The sequence below is a fragment of the Caretta caretta genome, chromosome 1 (genome assembly GCF_965140235.1).
Source record: "Caretta caretta isolate rCarCar2 chromosome 1, rCarCar1.hap1, whole genome shotgun sequence".
Lineage (NCBI taxonomy): Eukaryota > Metazoa > Chordata > Testudines > Cheloniidae > Caretta > Caretta caretta.
Window position 1 is genome coordinate 6,844,428 of NC_134206.1, and position 19,164 is coordinate 6,863,591.

At 45.9% G+C, this 19,164-nt stretch overlaps 2 protein-coding genes across 2 annotated transcripts; both read right to left on the minus strand.

The window, feature by feature from the left end:
* Nucleotides 1-1,981: 1,981 nt before the first annotated feature.
* LOC142068511 (olfactory receptor 51G2-like) lies at nt 1,982-2,917 on the minus strand. Its single transcript, XM_075117705.1, has one exon. The coding sequence runs from the start codon at nt 2,915-2,917 to the stop codon at nt 1,982-1,984; it is 936 nt and encodes a 311-aa protein (XP_074973806.1).
* Nucleotides 2,918-14,276: 11,359 nt separating this feature from the next.
* On the minus strand, nt 14,277-15,212 carry LOC125627050 (olfactory receptor 51G2-like). Its single transcript, XM_048830820.2, has one exon. The coding sequence runs from the start codon at nt 15,210-15,212 to the stop codon at nt 14,277-14,279; it is 936 nt and encodes a 311-aa protein (XP_048686777.2).
* Nucleotides 15,213-19,164: the final 3,952 nt, after the last annotated feature.

Here is a 19,164-nt window from a genome sequence, read left to right on the forward strand (position 1 = left end):
GCATCTTCCCATCTTTTGTCCCCTTTCTTGTGGAAGCAGCCTTTGCTGAAACCTGTGTGAGCCTGGGCCCAGTCACCACAGTGCTCAGCCTGCTGTGAGGCAGGGCAGGGCTATTATCCACCTGTCCAGAGGATCAGAGACAGCCAATGGCTTGACCATGGTGACACATGTCAGGGAATCAAACACAGCAGTCCTGAGTCACAGAGCAGTGCCTGGACCACAGGACCAGAATTCCAGTCTCTGGTCTGCCAGCAGAGATTGAGAATGGCAAGAATCCCTGCACTTCAGAGATTGAGAATGGCAAGGAGCAAGTTACAGTGATTTGATTCACTGGCCTGTTCTCACCCTACAGCGTGGAGTCAAGAGCAGCCTGGGGACTGGGCTGACATACTCTCATTGGTAACAGCTTCCTAGAGCACAGAACACCCAGACCAAGTCCCTGAGGACAGATGCCACCTCAGGATGCCTCCTTCAGGCCTGAGGTGGCGCTGCAGGCACACTGACCTTCCCTCTGAGATTTTTGCAGTGACTTACTCTCAGCCTGGGATACTTAAAAGAGGAGCACCCTTTGTGGGGTCACATTAATTTAGTCTTCTCCAAAACACAGGCTCTCCGATCCTCCAGCCCCATCTTCCTCCTTTGCTCAGGAACATCCCCACCATCTTGCTTGCTGGGGTGACATTTGTTTCAGACTTGCCACATCCCCTACTCCCCTTTTTCCCCTGAAGCCCCACCCTGTATCCCATCTCTTCCCACTAAGCCCTGCCTCCTGCTTCTCCACTTTCCCCGATGCTCCGCCTTACATGCAGGCCTGAGTCAGGCCATGGTAAGAGCTGCTCCGGGAGCACTGGCTGCTGTGAGGAACCCCAGACTGCCCACTTTACCTGGCTTGTACATCCTGGGGAGTAAAATGTGGAGGGTCTGGGGCACCCACAGTGGCTGTGGCTGTCTGGGCAGCTCTTACCATGGCCCGGCTCTGGCTTCCAGCCAGACAAGGGAGCAGAGTCTCAGTGTCAGGGTTCCCTCCCAAATCTGAACACTGGGGTACAGATGTGGGGACCCGCATGAAAGACCCCCGAAGCTTATTTCTACCAGCTTAGCTTAAAAACTTCCCCAAGGCACAAATCCTTTCTTGTCCTTGGATGGGTACTACTGCCACCACCATGTGAGTTAGAGAAAGATTCAGGAAAAGAACCACTTGGAGTTCCTCTTTCCCTAAAATATCCCCCCACCTCTTTACCCCCTTTTCTGGGGAGGTTTGGGAATAATCTACCAACCAAATAGGTAAACCAGGTGAGGACAGACCAGACCCTTGGGTTTTTAGGACACTAAAAACCAATCAGATTCTTAAAAAAACAGAACTGTATTATAAAAACAAAATAAAACAAGCACCTCTGTAAAATCAGGATGGAAGGTAATTTTACAGGGTAATCAGGTTCAAAACACAGAGGATTCCCCTCCAGGCAAACTTCAAAATTACAAAAAAAAAAAAAAAAGGGATAAACCTCCCTCTTAGCACAGAGAAAATTCACAAGCTAAAACAAAAGGTAAACTAACGCCTTCTCTTGCTATACTTACAATTTGTAATCTTAGAGACTTATTTCAGGTATGGTTTAGGAGAGGTTTTTTTCTTTCCTGCCTGGTCCCCCTCTTTCTCCCGAGAGAACACAAATAAAAACCTTCCCCCACAGATTTGAAAGTATCTTCTCCCCTTATTGGTCCTTTTGGTCAGGTGCCAACCAGGTTATCTGAGCTTCTTAACCCTTTACAGGTAAAGGAGGGATTTTATGCTACCCATAGCTATATGTTTATGACACTCTGTTAAAGGGGAGTATAGGGGTGGGGCCCTGGGGGAAGAGATGAGGCAAAAGGAGGGGCCTCAGGGAAAAAGGAACCAGGATGGAATAGGTGGCCGTGGCCGTCACTCATGTTTTTTGGATCCTGTGTCACAGGTGCCAGAACCAAGTGATGAACTGACCCTTCACTTGACAAATGCCCTGATTATCCTCTCACGAAGATGTTTGCTTTTCACACTGTACACAATTGGATTCATCACGGGGGGGACCAGCAGGTAGACATAGCCCAGGAGAATCTTAAGTAAGTGAGAAGAGCTATTCCCAAATCTGTGTATCACAGTCAGGCTGACGTTTGGTGTGTAGAAGAGCAGGACGGCACACAGGTGGGAGACGCAGGTGTTCAGGGCCCTGAGGCACTCCGTGTGGGACGTGATGCTCAGCACTGTTTTGAGAATCATCATGTAAGAGAGGAAGATGAGCAGTGAGTCCAATCCAAACGTGAAGAGAGTAGTAAACAAGCCATAGATGTAGTTGACTGTGATATCCGAACAAGCCATCTTCATGACATCCTGGTGCAGGCAGTAGGAATGCGAGAGGACATTGGCTCGACAGTATTGGAACCTTTTCAGGAGACAGGGGAATGGTAATGCTACAGCCAGCCCTCTTACCACAAACACCAACCCCATCTTGGCTATTCCCGGTGGAGTTAAGATGGAAGCATATCTCAGCGGGTTACAGATGGCAACAAAGCGGTCAAAGGCCATCAACAAGAGCACGGAAGATTCAATTTTTGCAAGAAAGTGGAGGAAGAACAGCTGCCCAAAACAGGCATTAAGGCTGATCTCCCTAGAGTTAAACAAGTATATGCCCAGGATTGTCGGTATGGTGGATATAGATAAGCTAAGGTCTGTGACAGCCAACATTGAAAGGAACATGTACATGGGCTCATGGAGGCTTGGATCTGTTTTTATAATGAACAGAATGACTGAATTTCCTACTATTGAAATAGCGTACATTAAGCTGAAGAGGATAGAGATCCAGATATGGACGTCTTCCTGCCCAGGTATCCCAGTGAGAAGGAACACTGCAGAGTTGAATTCGGTGTCATTCGCAGCTGACATAATGGACTGGGCCATACCAAAGAGTTTTGAGATTTACTTCCTAAAAGAAAAAAGAACAGGAGACTAGATGATATTTAATGAGACATTTTTCTGCTCTCTGTGCCACTTGAGAGATTTTTAGGAGCTTAAGGAAGATCAGCAAATCCATATCCTTGGATTTGCAGCACCAATAGGAAGATAGGCACTGCCAGAGTGGATCAGACCTGCAGTTCATCTAGCCCAGTATCCAGTGACCAGTTCCAGATGATACAGAGGAAAGTGGAAGAAGCCCTGCAATAGGCAGCTATGAGATAACCTGCTCCCAGGAAAAGTGTCCCCCTGACACCAGCTAGTTAGACATATTTTGTGATGTAAATCTGGAAGGTTTAGAGCTCTTCCAAGACTTTAAAAAACAAATCCTCATGACTGTAATTGGATTTTCTGGTTACCCATATCAACCTCCAGGCCCTCTTTGAATCATACTTAGCCCTTGGCCCCATTCGTGTCTTGTGGCTCTGAGTTCCACAGCCTACTTGAGCACTGTGTGATTGTACAGTTGCGACCTTCCTAAAGACACCCTTTCTGGCCCTCCACTTCTGAGTGTGACCCGTTGTATCATATGTATCAGATGGTAAAGACATGGCAAGTGCAGTGAAAACAGTCATTCTATAGAGCTGAACACAGTGATTCTATTTAGCTGTCCTGCATTGAAGCTACGTATAAACATGTTTTATTGCTTCTGTAGAGGTTATGATCTACTGAATCTATTAATCCTGTTTGTATACATGTCTCATTTGTGCATTCGAAGTTATGAATATTGGCTGCATACTTGTTTAATTCTGAGTAGGTTTCAGTGAAGCAGTTGGTCAGCTTCGTGAGAAAAGACTATTCTCAGTAAGTGCCCGATCAAGAAGCCCTTATGCCAACAATGAACTAGGAGATGCCGATCCACATCTGGGCTTTCCCAGGAATGTGGCTTGGCTGATAGGGAACTCAGTCATGCGTGGACATGTGACTTGCCCGGGGGACACCAAAACTCCATTTTGCAGCTGGATTTTGTCTAGGGGAGTGGAGGGGGTCTCCACCCACAAGATGTTCTGTCTGTTAATACTTGGAACCTCTTAAATCCTACTTTCTGTATTTAATACAATCACTTTTCACTTTTTAATTGACCCAGAGTATGTATTAATACCTGGGCAGGGGGGCAAACAGCTGTGCATACCTCTCTATCAGTGTTATAGAGGGTGAACCAACTGATGAGTGGTTACCCTTCCCTTCATAAATATAAAGGGAAGGGTAACCACCTTTCTGTATACAGTGCTACGAAATCCCTCCTGGCCAGAAGCAAAGTCCTTTTACCTGTAAAGGGTTAAGAAGCTCAGGTAACCCAGCTGGCACCTGACCCAAAATGACCAATGAAGGGACAAGATACTTTCAAACCTGGAGGGGGGGAAAAGGCTTTTGTCTGTCTGTGTGATACCTTTGCCGGGAACAGATCAAGGATGCAAGCCTTCCAACTCCTGTAAAGTTAGTTAGTAATCTAGCTAGAAAATGAGTTAGGTTTTCTTTGTTTTGGCTTGTGAAATTCGCTGGGCTAGAGGGAATGTGTATTCCTGTTTTTGTGTCTTTTTGTAAACTAAGGTTTTGCCTAGAGGGATTCTCTGTGTTTTGAATCTGACTGCCTGTAAGATTATCTTTCATTCTGATCTTACAGAGTTGTTCTCCTATCTTTTTTTTGTTGTTGTTCTTCTAATAAAGTTCTGGTTTTTAAGAATCTGATTGGGTTTTTGGTCTTAAAAATTCAAGGCTGGTTTGTGCTCACCTTGTTTATTCTCAAGCGTCCCCAGGAAAGGGGGTGTAAGGGCTTGTGGGGATATTTGGGGGAAATAGGAACTCCAAGTGGTCCTGTCTCTGTTCTTTGTCTAAATCTCTTGGGTGGTGGCAGCATACTGTTCAAAGACAAGGCGAAATGTGTGCCTTGGGAAAGTTTTTAACCTAAGCTGGTAAAAATAAGTTTAGAGTTTTTTTCATGCGGGTCCCCACATCTGTACCCTAGAGCTTAGAGTGGGAAGGGAACCCTGACAAGGGTAAAACGGATTTATTTAGGGTTTGGACCCCACTGGGAGTTGGACATCTGTGTGTTAAAGACAGGCACACTTCTGTAAGCTGCTCTCAGTTAAGCTTTCAGTTTGTGGGATGTGATTCAGATCTCGGTCTGGGTTTGCAGCGGGCTAGCAGGTCTGGCTCAAACCAGGCAGGGCACTGAAGTCCTAAGCTGACAGAGCAGGAAAGCAGGAGCAGAGGTAGTCCTGGCACATCTGGTGGCAGCCTCCAAGGGGGGATCTGTGATCCAACCGGCCACACTCTCCCCGTGTAAGGGTCTGTAGATTTTTAGCAAGTTACAAGGTAACACAGAGAGTTACTTCAGCTGGGCGGGGGAAGGGATGGCATCACAAAAGTGTGAATATGCAAACACTAGGTTTGCGCTAATGTCAAGCTGAGTGTGCAAGTTACTTCAGCCATGCTCATGTAACAGGTGATGGGCGTAAATTACATGCAAGCTCTGTTACACTCCCCTTTCCTGCCCCTCAGCTCTCGTGTTTGCTGAAATACAAACTATCAGTTCTTTTCTCTCAGGACTTTTTGGAAAGTCTTGCCCAGGTATTGCAGAGGGTTTGTGTTCATCACCCTGAACGTCAGTGTTAGAAAGAGCTTCTGGTCAGTGACCAGGAGACAGTATCATACAACTGTTTACTGAACAAAGCGTTAATAGCACAAACCCAATTTTGAATACTAGTTGGAGTACTTCTGAAATACTTTCTAGAGTCAAAGACATTAAGCACAAAGTTACCACTGCTCCTTGCCTTAGAGATTGCAACATCTCTGCAGCAGGCTCTCAACATCTATTCATCTCATGAAAGTGTAGTTTGTAATATTTGTATTACAATTAAAAGTTCTGGCATAATATTTACACATCTGTACTTTGGTACACACACGTCAACCCATTGTTTCCCCTCTCATCTTCCTTCAGAGATGATTTCTCATTGTCATGTCAGAGTGTGACTTACAGTGTCGTGTCTGTCATCTGGATTTCTTCAGAACCTGTAGAGATCGCAGCGTCTCAGCCATCAGTCAGTTGCTTGTCTGCCAACAAAAGTCCAATAACTCCTCTGTCCCTGGGTTAATAGCTGATGGGTTCTCCTCAGGTTCTGTTCTGTCAGTCTGTAGCCTGTATCCGGAGTGGTAACAGGCATTGGGGTCAGTATAGAAAATATTCATTCCCTGAGCTCTCACTCTCTAGTACAGAGTAACCCCAGCACCTCTTATTTGCACCATGATGTGGATTTACAAGAAGTGGATTCAAAGTCAAATGCATGAGTATTCATGGAAATGGAACCTCATTTCACACACAAATGTACTCTATTGCTCTCTCTCTCTCTCTCTCTCTCTCTCTCTCTCTGAATGTCTATGCCCTGAATTGATAAAATACATCACACACTGGAATGACATTGGGACAGGCATGGAGCTGAGCTGCCATAATGAATGTGTCTGTAAAACCCAGTTCTTGGGATGTTTGCTGTAGAGCTATATTGGGTTGACTATTGGGGTATTTATGCTATGGCTGTATTAGGTGAAACTAGCCTGGCTCTTCTTACTTTAACACCAGGCTTCTGGAAAAGAAGCAATAGCTGAAGAAAAGCGGTCTCTCAGTCACCCCCCCCAGGGAGGTGGAGAGACAACACTGGAGCTACGTGCTGGCAGAGCCTATTTCTGGGCTCCAGCCATGTCGCTGAGTTCACAATGCTGAGAAGCTCTTCACACAGACACGCTCAGACATCGCTGGGGAAGTCTGAAGTCCCTCGGCCTGCCCGGGTCCCCATCAGAGTGGATCCAGAATGGAGCCAGCCTGCAGCCTTTATGCTTCACTTCACATTTTAAAGACGGTGAAACCTGCCAACGTACCCAATTCCTGCTAGAAGAGAAGCCGCCAGAGGTCTTCATCCTAGAGGACAAGGAGTCATCGGAGCGGTTGCATGGGCAGCAGGCAGTCTCTGTTCAGACGGGGAGGCAGGTGTCTATATGAAGATGCCGGCACTTTCCCCTGGGGGCCACTTGGCCATTTGGGAACCTGAGATGCTTGGCTAAGTGTGCACCAGCTTTAACCCCTCTCATGACCTATGGCAGGAGACCAAATCACAGGGGACGTGTGGTGAGGCTACCCAACTGGACTGCAGTGTCAGCCCTGCTGCAGGCTCTATTCCTTGTATCTGGGCTTGTCATCACTGTGCATATAGTTCCAGTTAGTCATAGGGCTACCTCAAAGGTGGCCGAGTGGTAATGATGATGCTGTCACAGCTGTGATCCTGCTGAAATAAAATATAATATAATAGTAATTATTATTAACAACATAGGACCGGATTTCTCCCCGGCAGCCCCCTGTCCTGAATGACAAACCCAGGGTGCAGGCCAGGGAAGGGAGAGTCCACAAGGCTCCCTACATGGAAATTTCCCTTGGATTGTTCTGGGGAGGGGGGTGTTCCTTCCCTTCTCCCTTATGAATTAAAAGGGGGACGAAGGATCCAGGGATCCCCAAAGTTAGGCACAGATCTCAGTGATCCACTGGTAGCTAGACCTACCCACCCACAATCTCTGGGCCTCCACAATTGCTCTAGGAACCTCTCCAGCTCCCTGCTGGCACAGGCTGATCAGAGAAGTGCTACCAGGGCCAGTCACAGTAGCTACTGCCTGCAGGATCTGCTGGAGAGGCGTTGTACAGTTTGAAGGGGGCTGCATGGAGATGGGAATTGCAGAGTGCAGCCATAGACTCAGTCAGTCCAACCTTCATTTACGTTGTGACGATGAGGCAGATGAAAAGACTCTAGTTTCTCTTTGGGATCCAGGCAGTTGCAGCTGGGCAGTAACTTTCAGATTAAAATGATCCTTTTTCTATGAATACTCTGCCCAAAAAAGTGAATGAAAAGGAAACACTTCACTTTGGGTCAAAATGTTTCATGGAGTGAAAAAAATTTGTTTTCCAGCCCAGCTCTTGCTCAACCCATGAGCCTCTGTCCCTCATGCTACAGGACCTCACCCCTAGGTGGCAGCACTAGCCCCGAATTCGCCTCCCATGAAGAACAGGAACTTAGGGTGACCATATTTACCAATGAGAAAACTGGAGACCCTCAGCTGCTCAACCAAGGATGTCTCCCTCCCTCACACAAGATTGTTGCACGTGGCTGAAACCCTAGAGGAGCCCACCCAGTGCTTAGGAAGCTGTCACCTTTGGCTGGAACGCTGATCTTCCCTCCCCCCCCCCCATCTCACCCCGTTTCGGGGGCTGGCTTCTCCATTCACCTTCCCTGAAGATTCTTCCATTCCCCACTTCCCCACGTTTTTCACAGAAGTGGGCATTTGTCCCATTTCCTCCTCCCAGCTGGTCAAGTCACCAAGACCAACCAAGACAAATGGCTCCTTTTGACATTAAAAAAAAGTTGGTGTGGCTGGGAGAGAACTTAAAAAAGGGACTGTCCTGGCCAAAACGGGACGTGTGGTTACCCTACCATGGATGTCTCCTAGGGTGGCTGCACCAGCTTTATAACACAGGGAGCCCCTGGAAAAGGCTTGTCTCCACCAGCCCATCCATCGGAGGAACAATTTAAGAACAGAGGAGTGGCCATATGGATTCAGACCAATGTCCATCTACCCCCATGTTCTGTCTTCTGACAGTGGCCAGTGCCAGGTGCTTCAGAGGGAATGGACAGAAGAGGGCAATTATCAAGTGGCCCATCCTCCGTCATCTGATCCCGTCTTCTGACGGTCAGTGGTTTTGAGACACCCACAGCATGGGGTTGCGTCCGTGACCATCTTGACTAAGAGCTGTGGAGGAAAAATCCAGTAGGCCTAAACTTCCTGTTAGGATATAGATATTCAGGCCTGTCTGCAAAGGCCTGTACTTTAAGAATTTAGGTGTATTCTTATCACTTGGTTTGTTCTACAGGTATAAAAGAAAGAATCAAAATCACTGTCTGCTGGAGTAAGGGCCTTCTCTTACTGTGACAGTCTGAGGCCCTGTTCTTAGGCTAAGGCCTTTGGCTAAGCAGCAGAGGCAGCCATAAGCTAGGAAGCGACCGGTCACCTCCTCACATTCCAAACTAGTCACATTGAAATAAGGTGCTATTGGGCTGTTAGGCACTATCAGGACAGGATTGTATTCCTATCACCTCCAGAGAAAGGGAAGTGTCTAGAAAATACAAAAGGAAACTTAGTTTGATAGCATCCTGTCTGGCAAGAACTCACTTATCAATAGCTGGGATGTGAAATCCTCACTTCTGTATTGTTTTGTCATTATAGTTCCCACTTTGCTGTTGTTTGTCTGTATAATCTCTGTCTGGTTCTGTGATTGTTCCTGTCTGCTGTATAATTAATTTTGCTGGGTGTAAACTAATTAAGGTGGTGGGATATAATTGGTTACATAATCATGTTACAATATGTTAGGATTGGTTAGTTAAATTTCAGGAAAATGATTGGTTAAGGTATAGCTAAGCAGAACTCAAGTTTTACTATATAATCCGTAGTCAATGAGGAAGTGAGTGGGTGTGGGTGGGGGAGATGGGAACAGGGAATGGGGGTAAGAAAATTGGAATCATGTTTTGCTAAAGGGGGAAATGGGAACAGGGAATGGGAGTAAGGAAGTTGGAATCATGTTTGGCTAAGGGTAGGAATGGGAACAGGGACTCAGGTGTAAGGCTCTGCGGTGTCAGAGCTGGGAAGGAGGATACTAAGGAAGGAAACTGGAATCATGCTTGCTGGAAGTTCACCCCAATAAACATAGAATTGTTTGCACCTTTGGACTTCGGGTATTGTTACTCTCTGTTCATGCGAGAAGGACCAGGGAAGTAAGTGGGTGAAGGAATAAGCCCCCTAACACTTCCCAAGTAGGCCTAAAGCTTTGGTCAAGCTAACTGTGTATAGAGAGCATAAAAAGAGAGTCAGGAAAATTCCAGTGTGGGGCAATTGCAGCAACATAGCTTAAGAAATATCACCCTACCAGCTAGAAATTAGGAAAGACCCGTTAACCGCAAAGAACAACTTGTCAATAACAGGAAAATCTTGTTTCGCTATATCCTAAATAAGGAAAGCTCCTGTTACAGCTTGCACTATATGCCAAATAAGGGAAAATGCTCTTAAAGGATGTGTGCCTAACAAATTGTGATTTTCAGCTACATAAACTCCTGTATTTCCTGCTTATGCAGAGCAGCTACGGCTGACTCTCCCTTTATACGTATACTTGAATAAGGGATCCTCAGGTGATTCTGATTTGAAACAGAAGACATGGTTAATTTTCCACCACAGAGCCACGGATGGAACTATCTTCCATGAACTTACCTAGTCATTTTTTTACCCGGTTAATAATTGTCTTGGGTGGAATGTTATCTTGGATGCAATTTGAAGAAGTTGCTCCTCTGAATCCTGATAGGCACTCAATAAGGATATGCACTGGCCATGAAGAACCGGGATTGTCACAGTAAAACTGGGATATATGGTCTCTTTACCTTCTTAACCAGGTCCTTTCCTGTCTTGGGGAAAGTCTCAAAATTGTCCCATTCTTGCAGCTGGGAACGGAACCTCATCTATGCTAAAAGATTGGATATTAGGAAAAACTTTTTCACTAAGAGGGTGGTGAAACACTGGAATGCGTTACCTAGGGAGGTGGTAGAATCTCCTTCCTTAGAGGTTTTTAAGGTCAGGCTTGACAAAGCCCTGGCTGGGATGATTTAACTGGGAATTGGTCCTGCTTTGAGCAGGGGGTTGGACTAGATGACCTTCTGGGGTCCCTTCCAACCCTTATATTCTATGATTCTATGATTATAGTGATGGGTTGGGTCACAGAAACTCCTTCAAGACTGCCACTAGATGTGCTGGGATGCCACTGAGAACACACACCCCTGCCAGAAAAGGCTTCTCTCCACTCCCATCTTGCTGAGCTAGGCACACCAGTCGGCTCCAGCACAGATCAAGAGGTTGGGCCATGCCCCCCTGCAGTTCACAGAAACTAAGGTTCACTTAGCCCAGGGGCTTCTCAGTTAACAGGGACTTTCCCAGCACCCAGTAATCAGTCTTTCTGGGAGCCTAAACCCTGTTTTACTCTGTATAAAGCTTATATAGGGTAAACGCATAAATTGTCTGGCCCCTATAACACTGATAGAGAGATATGCACAGCTGTTTGCTTCCCCAGGTATTAATCACTTACTCTGATTAATTAATAAACAAAAATTATTCTATTAAGTATAAAAGGTGGGATTTAAGTGCTTCCAAGTAATTACAGACAGAACAAAGTTAGTTACCAGGCAAAATAAAACAAAACATGCAAGTCTAAGCCTAATACATTACGAAACTGAATACAGGTAAATCTCATCTTCAGAGATGTTCCAATAAGCTTTTTTCACAGACTAGACTCCTTCCTAGTGTGGAACCAATCCTTTCCCCTGGTACAGTCCTTGTTAGTTCCAGCAGGCATCTTAGGTGAAAAGCAGGGGATTCCACATGACTGGGGCCTTTGTTCTGTTCCATCCAATTTTATAGCTTGTGCATAAGGCGGGAATCCTTTGTCTCTCTCTGGGTTCCCAGCCCTCCTTCTAAATGGAAAGGCATGAGGTTAAAGATGGATTCCAGTACCAGGTGACATGGTCACATGTCCATGAACAATTCAGCTTTTTGCAGGCTGACACCATTGTTTCCATGTTAGTTTGAATGTTCCCAGGAAAGTTCAGATGTGGATTGGCATCTCCCAAAGTCTATTGTTAGTTAAGTACTCCCAATTACTTGAATTGTCCCTTCACAATATGTTGGCCAAATCTCCCTTATGTGTTTCCTACAGCAAACACTTCAAATAAAAGCATAGAAGCAGTGCTCATAACTTCAGATATAAAAATGATACATGCATAGAAATAGGATGAACACATTCAGTAGATAATAACCTTTGCAAAGATATGTTACATGGCATACCTAGCACAAAGCATATTCCAGTTATGTCATATTTACACTCATAAGCATATTTCCATAAACAAATAGAGTGCAACATCACAATTATCACAAAGCAAGTCTGATTGGACAGCACAGTCTCTTCCCTTTAGGGGGTTTTGTGACCAGCGCTACAAAGTCCACCCCAGCCTCCTTCAAAGTAGAAGGTTTATTGTCAAATAGAACAAAGCATTAGAGAAAATGGATTTAAAATAACAGGCAGCTGTCACACGTCTACACTCATCTATCTCACGTCTCACTACCAACTGAGTTAGACAGGGTTTGCTCTGGAAATAGAGGAACAGAGCTGGCCCATCTTACATTCTTTTGGAAAGCCAAGGAGCTCTTGGGACACAGCTTAGTTTCCCTGTGTCTCTGAGAGCATCTTCCCATCTTTTGTCCCCTTTCTTGTGGAAGCAGCCTTTGCTGAAACCTGTGTGAGCCTGGGCCCAGTCACCACAGTGCTCAGCCTGCTGTGAGGCAGGGCAGGGCTATTATCCACCTGTCCAGAGGATCAGAGACAGCCAATGGCTTGACCATGGTGACACATGTCAGGGAATCAAACACAGCAGTCCTGAGTCACAGAGCAGTGCCTGGACCACAGGACCAGAATTCCAGTCTCTGGTCTGCCAGCAGAGATTGAGAATGGCAAGAATCCCTGCACTTCAGAGATTGAGAATGGCAAGGAGCAAGTTACAGTGATTTGATTCACTGGCCTGTTCTCACCCTACAGCGTGGAGTCAAGAGCAGCCTGGGGACTGGGCTGACATACTCTCATTGGTAACAGCTTCCTAGAGCACAGAACACCCAGACCAAGTCCCTGAGGACAGATGCCACCTCAGGATGCCTCCTTCAGGCCTGAGGTGGCGCTGCAGGCACACTGACCTTCCCTCTGAGATTTTTGCAGTGACTTACTCTCAGCCTGGGATACTTAAAAGAGGAGCACCCTTTGTGGGGTCACATTAATTTAGTCTTCTCCAAAACACAGGCTCTCCGATCCTCCAGCCCCATCTTCCTCCTTTGCTCAGGAACATCCCCACCATCTTGCTTGCTGGGGTGACATTTGTTTCAGACTTGCCACATCCCCTACTCCCCTTTTTCCCCTGAAGCCCCACCCTGTATCCCATCTCTTCCCACTAAGCCCTGCCTCCTGCTTCTCCACTTTCCCCGATGCTCCGCCTTACATGCAGGCCTGAGTCAGGCCATGGTAAGAGCTGCTCCGGGAGCACTGGCTGCTGTGAGAAACCCCAGACTGCCCACTTTCCCTGGCTTGTACATCCTGGGGAGTAAAATGTGGAGGGTCTTGGGCACCCACAGTGGCTGTGGCTGTCTGGGCAGCTCTTACCATGGCCCGGCTCTGGCTTCCAGCCAGACAAGGGAGCAGAGTCTCAGTGTCAGGGTTCCCTCCCAAATCTGAACACTGGGGTACAGATGTGGGGACCCGCATGAAAGACCCCCGAAGCTTATTTCTACCAGCTTAGCTTAAAAACTTCCCCAAGGCACAAATCCTTTCTTGTCCTTGGATGGGTACTACTGCCACCACCATGTGAGTTAGAGAAAGATTCAGGAAAAGAACCACTTGGAGTTCCTCTTTCCCTAAAATATCCCCCCACCTCTTTACCCCCTTTTCTGGGGAGGTTTGGGAATAATCTACCAACCAAATAGGTAAACCAGGTGAGGACAGACCAGACCCTTGGGTTTTTAGGACACTAAAAACCAATTAGATTCTTAAAAAAACAGAACTGTATTATAAAAACAAAATAAAACAAGCACCTCTGTAAAATCAGGATGGAAGGTAATTTTACAGGGTAATCAGGTTCAAAACACAGAGGATTCCCCTCCAGGCAAACTTCAAAATTACAAAAAAAAAAAAAGGGATAAACCTCCCTCTTAGCACAGAGAAAATTCACAAGCTAAAACAAAAGGTAAACTAACGCCTTCTCTTGCTATACTTACAATTTGTAATCTTAGAGGCTTATTTCAGGTATGGTTTAGGAGAGGTTTTTTTCTTTCCTGCCTGGTCCCCCTCTTTCTCCCGAGAGAACACAAATAAAAACCTTCCCCCACAGATTTGAAAGTATCTTCTCCCCTTATTGGTTCTTTTGGTCAGGTGCCAACCAGGTTATCTGAGCTTCTTAACCCTTTACAGGTAAAGGAGGGATTTTATGCTACCCATCGCTGTATATTTATGACACTCTGTTAAAGGGGAGTATAGGGGTGGGGCCCTGGGGGAAGAGATGAGGCAAAAGGAGGGGCCTCAGGGAAAAAGGAACCAGGATGGAATAGGTGGCCGTGGCCGTCACTCATGTTTTTTGGATCCTGTGTCACAGGTGCCAGAACCAAGTGATGAACTGACCCTTCACTTGACAAATGCCCTGATTATCCTCTCACGAAGATGTTTGCTTTTCACACTGTACACAATTGGATTCATCACGGGGGGGACCAGCAGGTAGACATAGCCCAGGAGAATCTTAAGTAAGTGAGAAGAGCTATTCCCAAATCTGTGTATCACAGCCAGGCTGACGTTTGGTGTGTAGAAGAGCAGGACGGCACACAGGTGGGAGACGCAGGTGTTCAGGGCCCTGAGGCACTCCGTGTGGGACGTGATGCTCAGCACTGTTTTGAGAATCATGATATAAGAGAGGAAGATGAGCAGTGAGTCCAATCCAAACGTGAAGAGAGTAGTAAACAAGCCATAGATGTAGTTGACTGTGATATCCGAACAAGCCAACTTCATGACATCCTGGTGCAGGCAGTAGGAATGCGAGAGGACGTTGGCTTGACAGTATTGGAACCTTTTCAGGAGACAGGGGAATGGTAATGCTACAGCCAGCCCTCTTACCACAAACACCAACCCCATCTTGGCTATTCTCGGTGGAGTTAAGATGGAAGCATATCTCAGCGGGTTACAGATGGCAACAAAGCGGTCAAAGGCCATCAACAAGAGCACGGAAGATTCAATTTTTGCAAGAAAGTGGAGGAAGAACAGCTGCCCAAAACAGGCATTAAGGCTGATCTCCCTAGAGTTAAACAAGTATATGCCCAGGATTGTCGGTATGGTGGATATAGATAAGCTAAGGTCTGTGACAGCCAACATTGAAAGGAACATGTACATGGGCTCATGGAGGCTTGGATCTGTTTTTATAATGAACAGAATGACTGAATTTCCTAGTATCGAAATAGCGTACATTAAGCTGAAGAGGATAGAGATCCAGATATGGACGTCTTTCTGCCCAGGTATCCCAGTGAGAAGGAACACTGCAGAGTTGAATTCGGTGTCATTCGCAGCTGACATAATGGACTGGGCCATACCAAAGAGTTTTGAGATTTACTTCCTAAAAGAAAAAAGAACAGGAGACTAGATGATATTTAATGAGACATTTTTCTGCTCTCTGTGCCACTTGAGAGACTTTCAGGAGCTTAAGGAAGATCAGCAAATCCATATCCTTGGATTTGCAGCACCAACAGGAAGATAGGCACTGCGAGAGTGGATCAGAACTGCAGTTCATCTAGCCCAGTATCCAGTGACCAGTTCCAGATGATACAGAGGAAAGTGGAAGAAGCCCTGCAATAGGTAGCTATGAGATAACCTGCTCCCAGGAAAAGTGTCCCCCTGACACCAGCTAGTTAGACATATTTTGTGATGTAAATCTGGAAGGTTTAGAGCTCTTCCAAGACTTTAAAAAACAAATCCTCATGACTGTAATTGGATTTTCTGGTTACCCATATCAACCTCCAGGCCCTCTTTGAATCATACTTAGCCCTTGGCCACATTCGTGTCTTGTGGCTTTGAGTTCCACAGCCTACTTGAGCACTGTGTGATTGTACAGTTGCGACCTTCCTAAAGACACCCTTTCTGGCCCTCCACTTCTGAGTGTGACCCGTTGTATCATATGTATCAGATGGTAAAGACATGGCAAGTGCAGTGAAAACAGTCATTCTATAGAGCTGAAAACAGTGATTCTATTTAGCTGTCCTGCATTGAAGCTACGTATAAACATATTTTATTGCTTCTGTAGAGGTTATGATCTACTGAATCTATTAATCCTGTTTGTATACATGTCTCATTTTTGCATTCGAAGTTATGAATATTGGCTGCATACTTGTTTAATTCTGAGTAGGTTTCAGTGAAGCAGTTGGTCAGCTTCGTGAGAAAAGACTATTCTCAGTAAGTGCCCGATCAAGAAGCCCTTATGCCAACAATGAACTAGGAGATGCCGATCCACATCTGGGCTTTCCCAGGAATGTGGCTTGGCTGATAGGGAACTCAGTCATGCATGGACATGTGACTTGCCCGGGGGACCCCCAAACTCCATTTTGCAGCTGGACTTTGTCTAGGGGAGTGGAGGGGGTCTCCACCCACAAGATGTTCTGTCTGTTACTACTTGGAACCTCTTAAATCCTACTTTCCGTATTTAATACAATCACTTTTCACTTTTTAATTGACCCAGAGTATGTATTAATACCTGGGCAGGGGGGCAAACAGCTGTGCATACCTCTCTATCAGTGTTATAGAGGGTGAACCAACTGATGAGTGGTTACCCTTCCCTTCATAAATATAAAGGGAAGGGTAACCACCTTTCTGTATACAGTGCTACGAAATCTCTCCTGGCCAGAAGCAAAGTCCTTTTACCTGTAAAGGGTTAAGAAGCTCAGGTAACCCAGCTGGCACCTGACCCAAAATAACCAATGAGGGGACAAGATACTTTCAAACCTGGAGGGGGGGGGGAAAGGCTTTTGTCTGTCTGTGTGATACCTTTGCCGGGAACAGATCAAGGATGCAAGCCTTCCAACTCCTGTAAAGTTAGTTAGTAATCTAGCTAGAAAATGAGTTAGGTTTTCTTTGTCTTGGCTTGTGAAATTCGCTGTGCTGGAGGGAATGTGTATTCCTGTTTTTGTGTCTTTTTGTAAACTAAGGTTTTGCCTAGAGGGATTCTCTGTGTTTTGAATCTGACTGCCTGTAAGATTATCTTTCATTCTGATCTTACAGAGTTGTTCTCCTATCTTTTTTTTGTTGTTGTTCTTCTAATAAAGTTCTGTTTTTTAAGAATCTGATTGGGTTTTTGGGTCTTAAAAATTCAAGGCTGGTTTGTGCTCACCTTGTTTATTCTCAAGCGTCCCCAGGAAAGGGGGTGTAAGAGCTTGTGGGGATATTTGGGGGAAATAGGAACTCCAAGTGGTCCTGTCTCTGTTCTTTGTCTAAATCACTTGGGTGGTGGCAGCATACTGTTGAAAGACAAGGCGAAATGTGTGCCTTGGGAAAGTTTTTAACCTAAGCTGGTAAAAATAAGTTTAGAGTTTTTTTCATGTGGGTCCCCACATCTGTACCCTAGAGCTTAGAGTGGGAAGGGAACCCTGACAAGGGTAAAACGGATTTATTTAGGGTTTGGACCCCACTGGGAGTTGGACATCTGTGTGTTAAAGACAGGCACACTTCTGTAAGCTGCTCTCAGTTAAGCTTTCAGTTTGTGGGATGTGATTCAGATCTCGGTCTGGGTTTGCAGCGGGCTAGCAGGTCTGGCTCAAACCAGGCAGGGCACTGAAGTCCTAAGCTGACAGAGCAGGAAAGCAGGAGCAGAGGTAGTCCTGGCACATCAGGTGGCAGCCTCCAAGGGGGGATCTGTGATCCAACCGGCCACACTCTCCCCGTGTAAGGGTCTGTAGATTTTTAGCAAGTTACAAGGTAACACAGAGAGTTACTTCAGCTGGGCGGGGGAAGGGATGGCATCACAAAAGTGTGAATATGCAAACACTAGGTTTGCGCTAATGTCAAGCTGAGTGTGCAAGTTACTTCAGCCATGCTCATGTAACAGGTGATGGGCGTAAATTACATGCAAGCTCTGTTACACTCCCCTTTCCTGCCCCTCAGCTCTCGTGTTTGCTGAAATACAAACTATCAGTTCTTTTCTCTCAGGACTTTTTGGAAAGTCTTGCCCAGGTATTGCAGAGGGTTTGTGTTCATCACCCTGAACGTCAGTGTTAGAAAGAGCTTCTGGTCAGTGACCAGGAGACAGTATCGTACAACTGTTTACTGAACAAAGCGTTAATAGCACAAACCCATTTTGAATACTAGTTGGAGTACTTCTGAAATACTTTCTAGAGTCAAAGACATTAAGCACAAAGTTACCACTGCTCCTTGCCTTAGAGATTGCAACATCTCTGCAGCAGGCTCTCAACATCTATTCATCTCATGAAAGTGTAGTTTGTAATATTTGTATTACAATTAAAAGTTCTGGCATAATATTTACACATCTGTACTTTGGTACACACACGTCAACCCATTGTTTCCCCTCTCATCTTCCTTCAGAGATGATTTCTCATTGTCATGTCAGAGTGTGACTTACAGTGTCGTGTCTGTCATCTGGATTTCTTCAGAACCTGTAGAGATCGCAGCGTCTCAGCCATCAGTCAGTTGCTTGTCTGCCAACAAAAGTCCAATAACTCCTCTGTCCCTGGGTTAATAGCTGATGGGTTCTCCTCAGGTTCTGTTCTGTCAGTCTGTAGCCTGTATCCGGAGTGGTAACAGGCATTGGGGTCAGTATAGAAAATATTCATTCCCTGAGCTCTCACTCTCTAGTACAGAGTAACCCCAGCACCTCTTATTTGCACCATGATGTGGATTTACAAGAAGTGGATTCAAAGTCAAATGCATGAGTATTCATGGAAATGGAACCTCATTTCACACACAAATGTACTCTATTGCTCTCTCTCTCTCTCTTTCTCTCTCTCTCTCTGAATGTCTATGCCCTGAATTGATAAAATACATCGAACACTGGAATGACATTGGGACAGGCATGGAGCTGAGCTGCCATAATGAATGTGTCTGTAAAACCCAGTTCTTGGGATGTTTGCTGTAGAGCTATATTGGGTTGACTATTGGGGTATTTATGCTATGGCTGTATTAGGTGAAACTAGCCTGGCTCTTCTTACTTTAACACCAGGCTTCTGGAAAAGAAGCAATAGCTGAAGAAAAGCGGTCTCTCAGTCACCCCCCCAGGGAGGTGGAGAGACAACACTGGAGCTACGTGCTGGCAGAGCCTATTTCTGGGCTCCAGCCATGTCGCTGAGTTCACAATGCTGAGAAGCTCTTCACACAGACACGCTCAGACATTCCTGGGGAAGTCTGAAGTCCCTCGGCCTGCCCGGGTCCCCATCAGAGTGGATCCAGAATGGAGCCAGCCTGCAGCCTTTATGCTTCACTTCACATTTTAAAGACGGTGAAACCTGCCAACGTACCCAATTCCTGC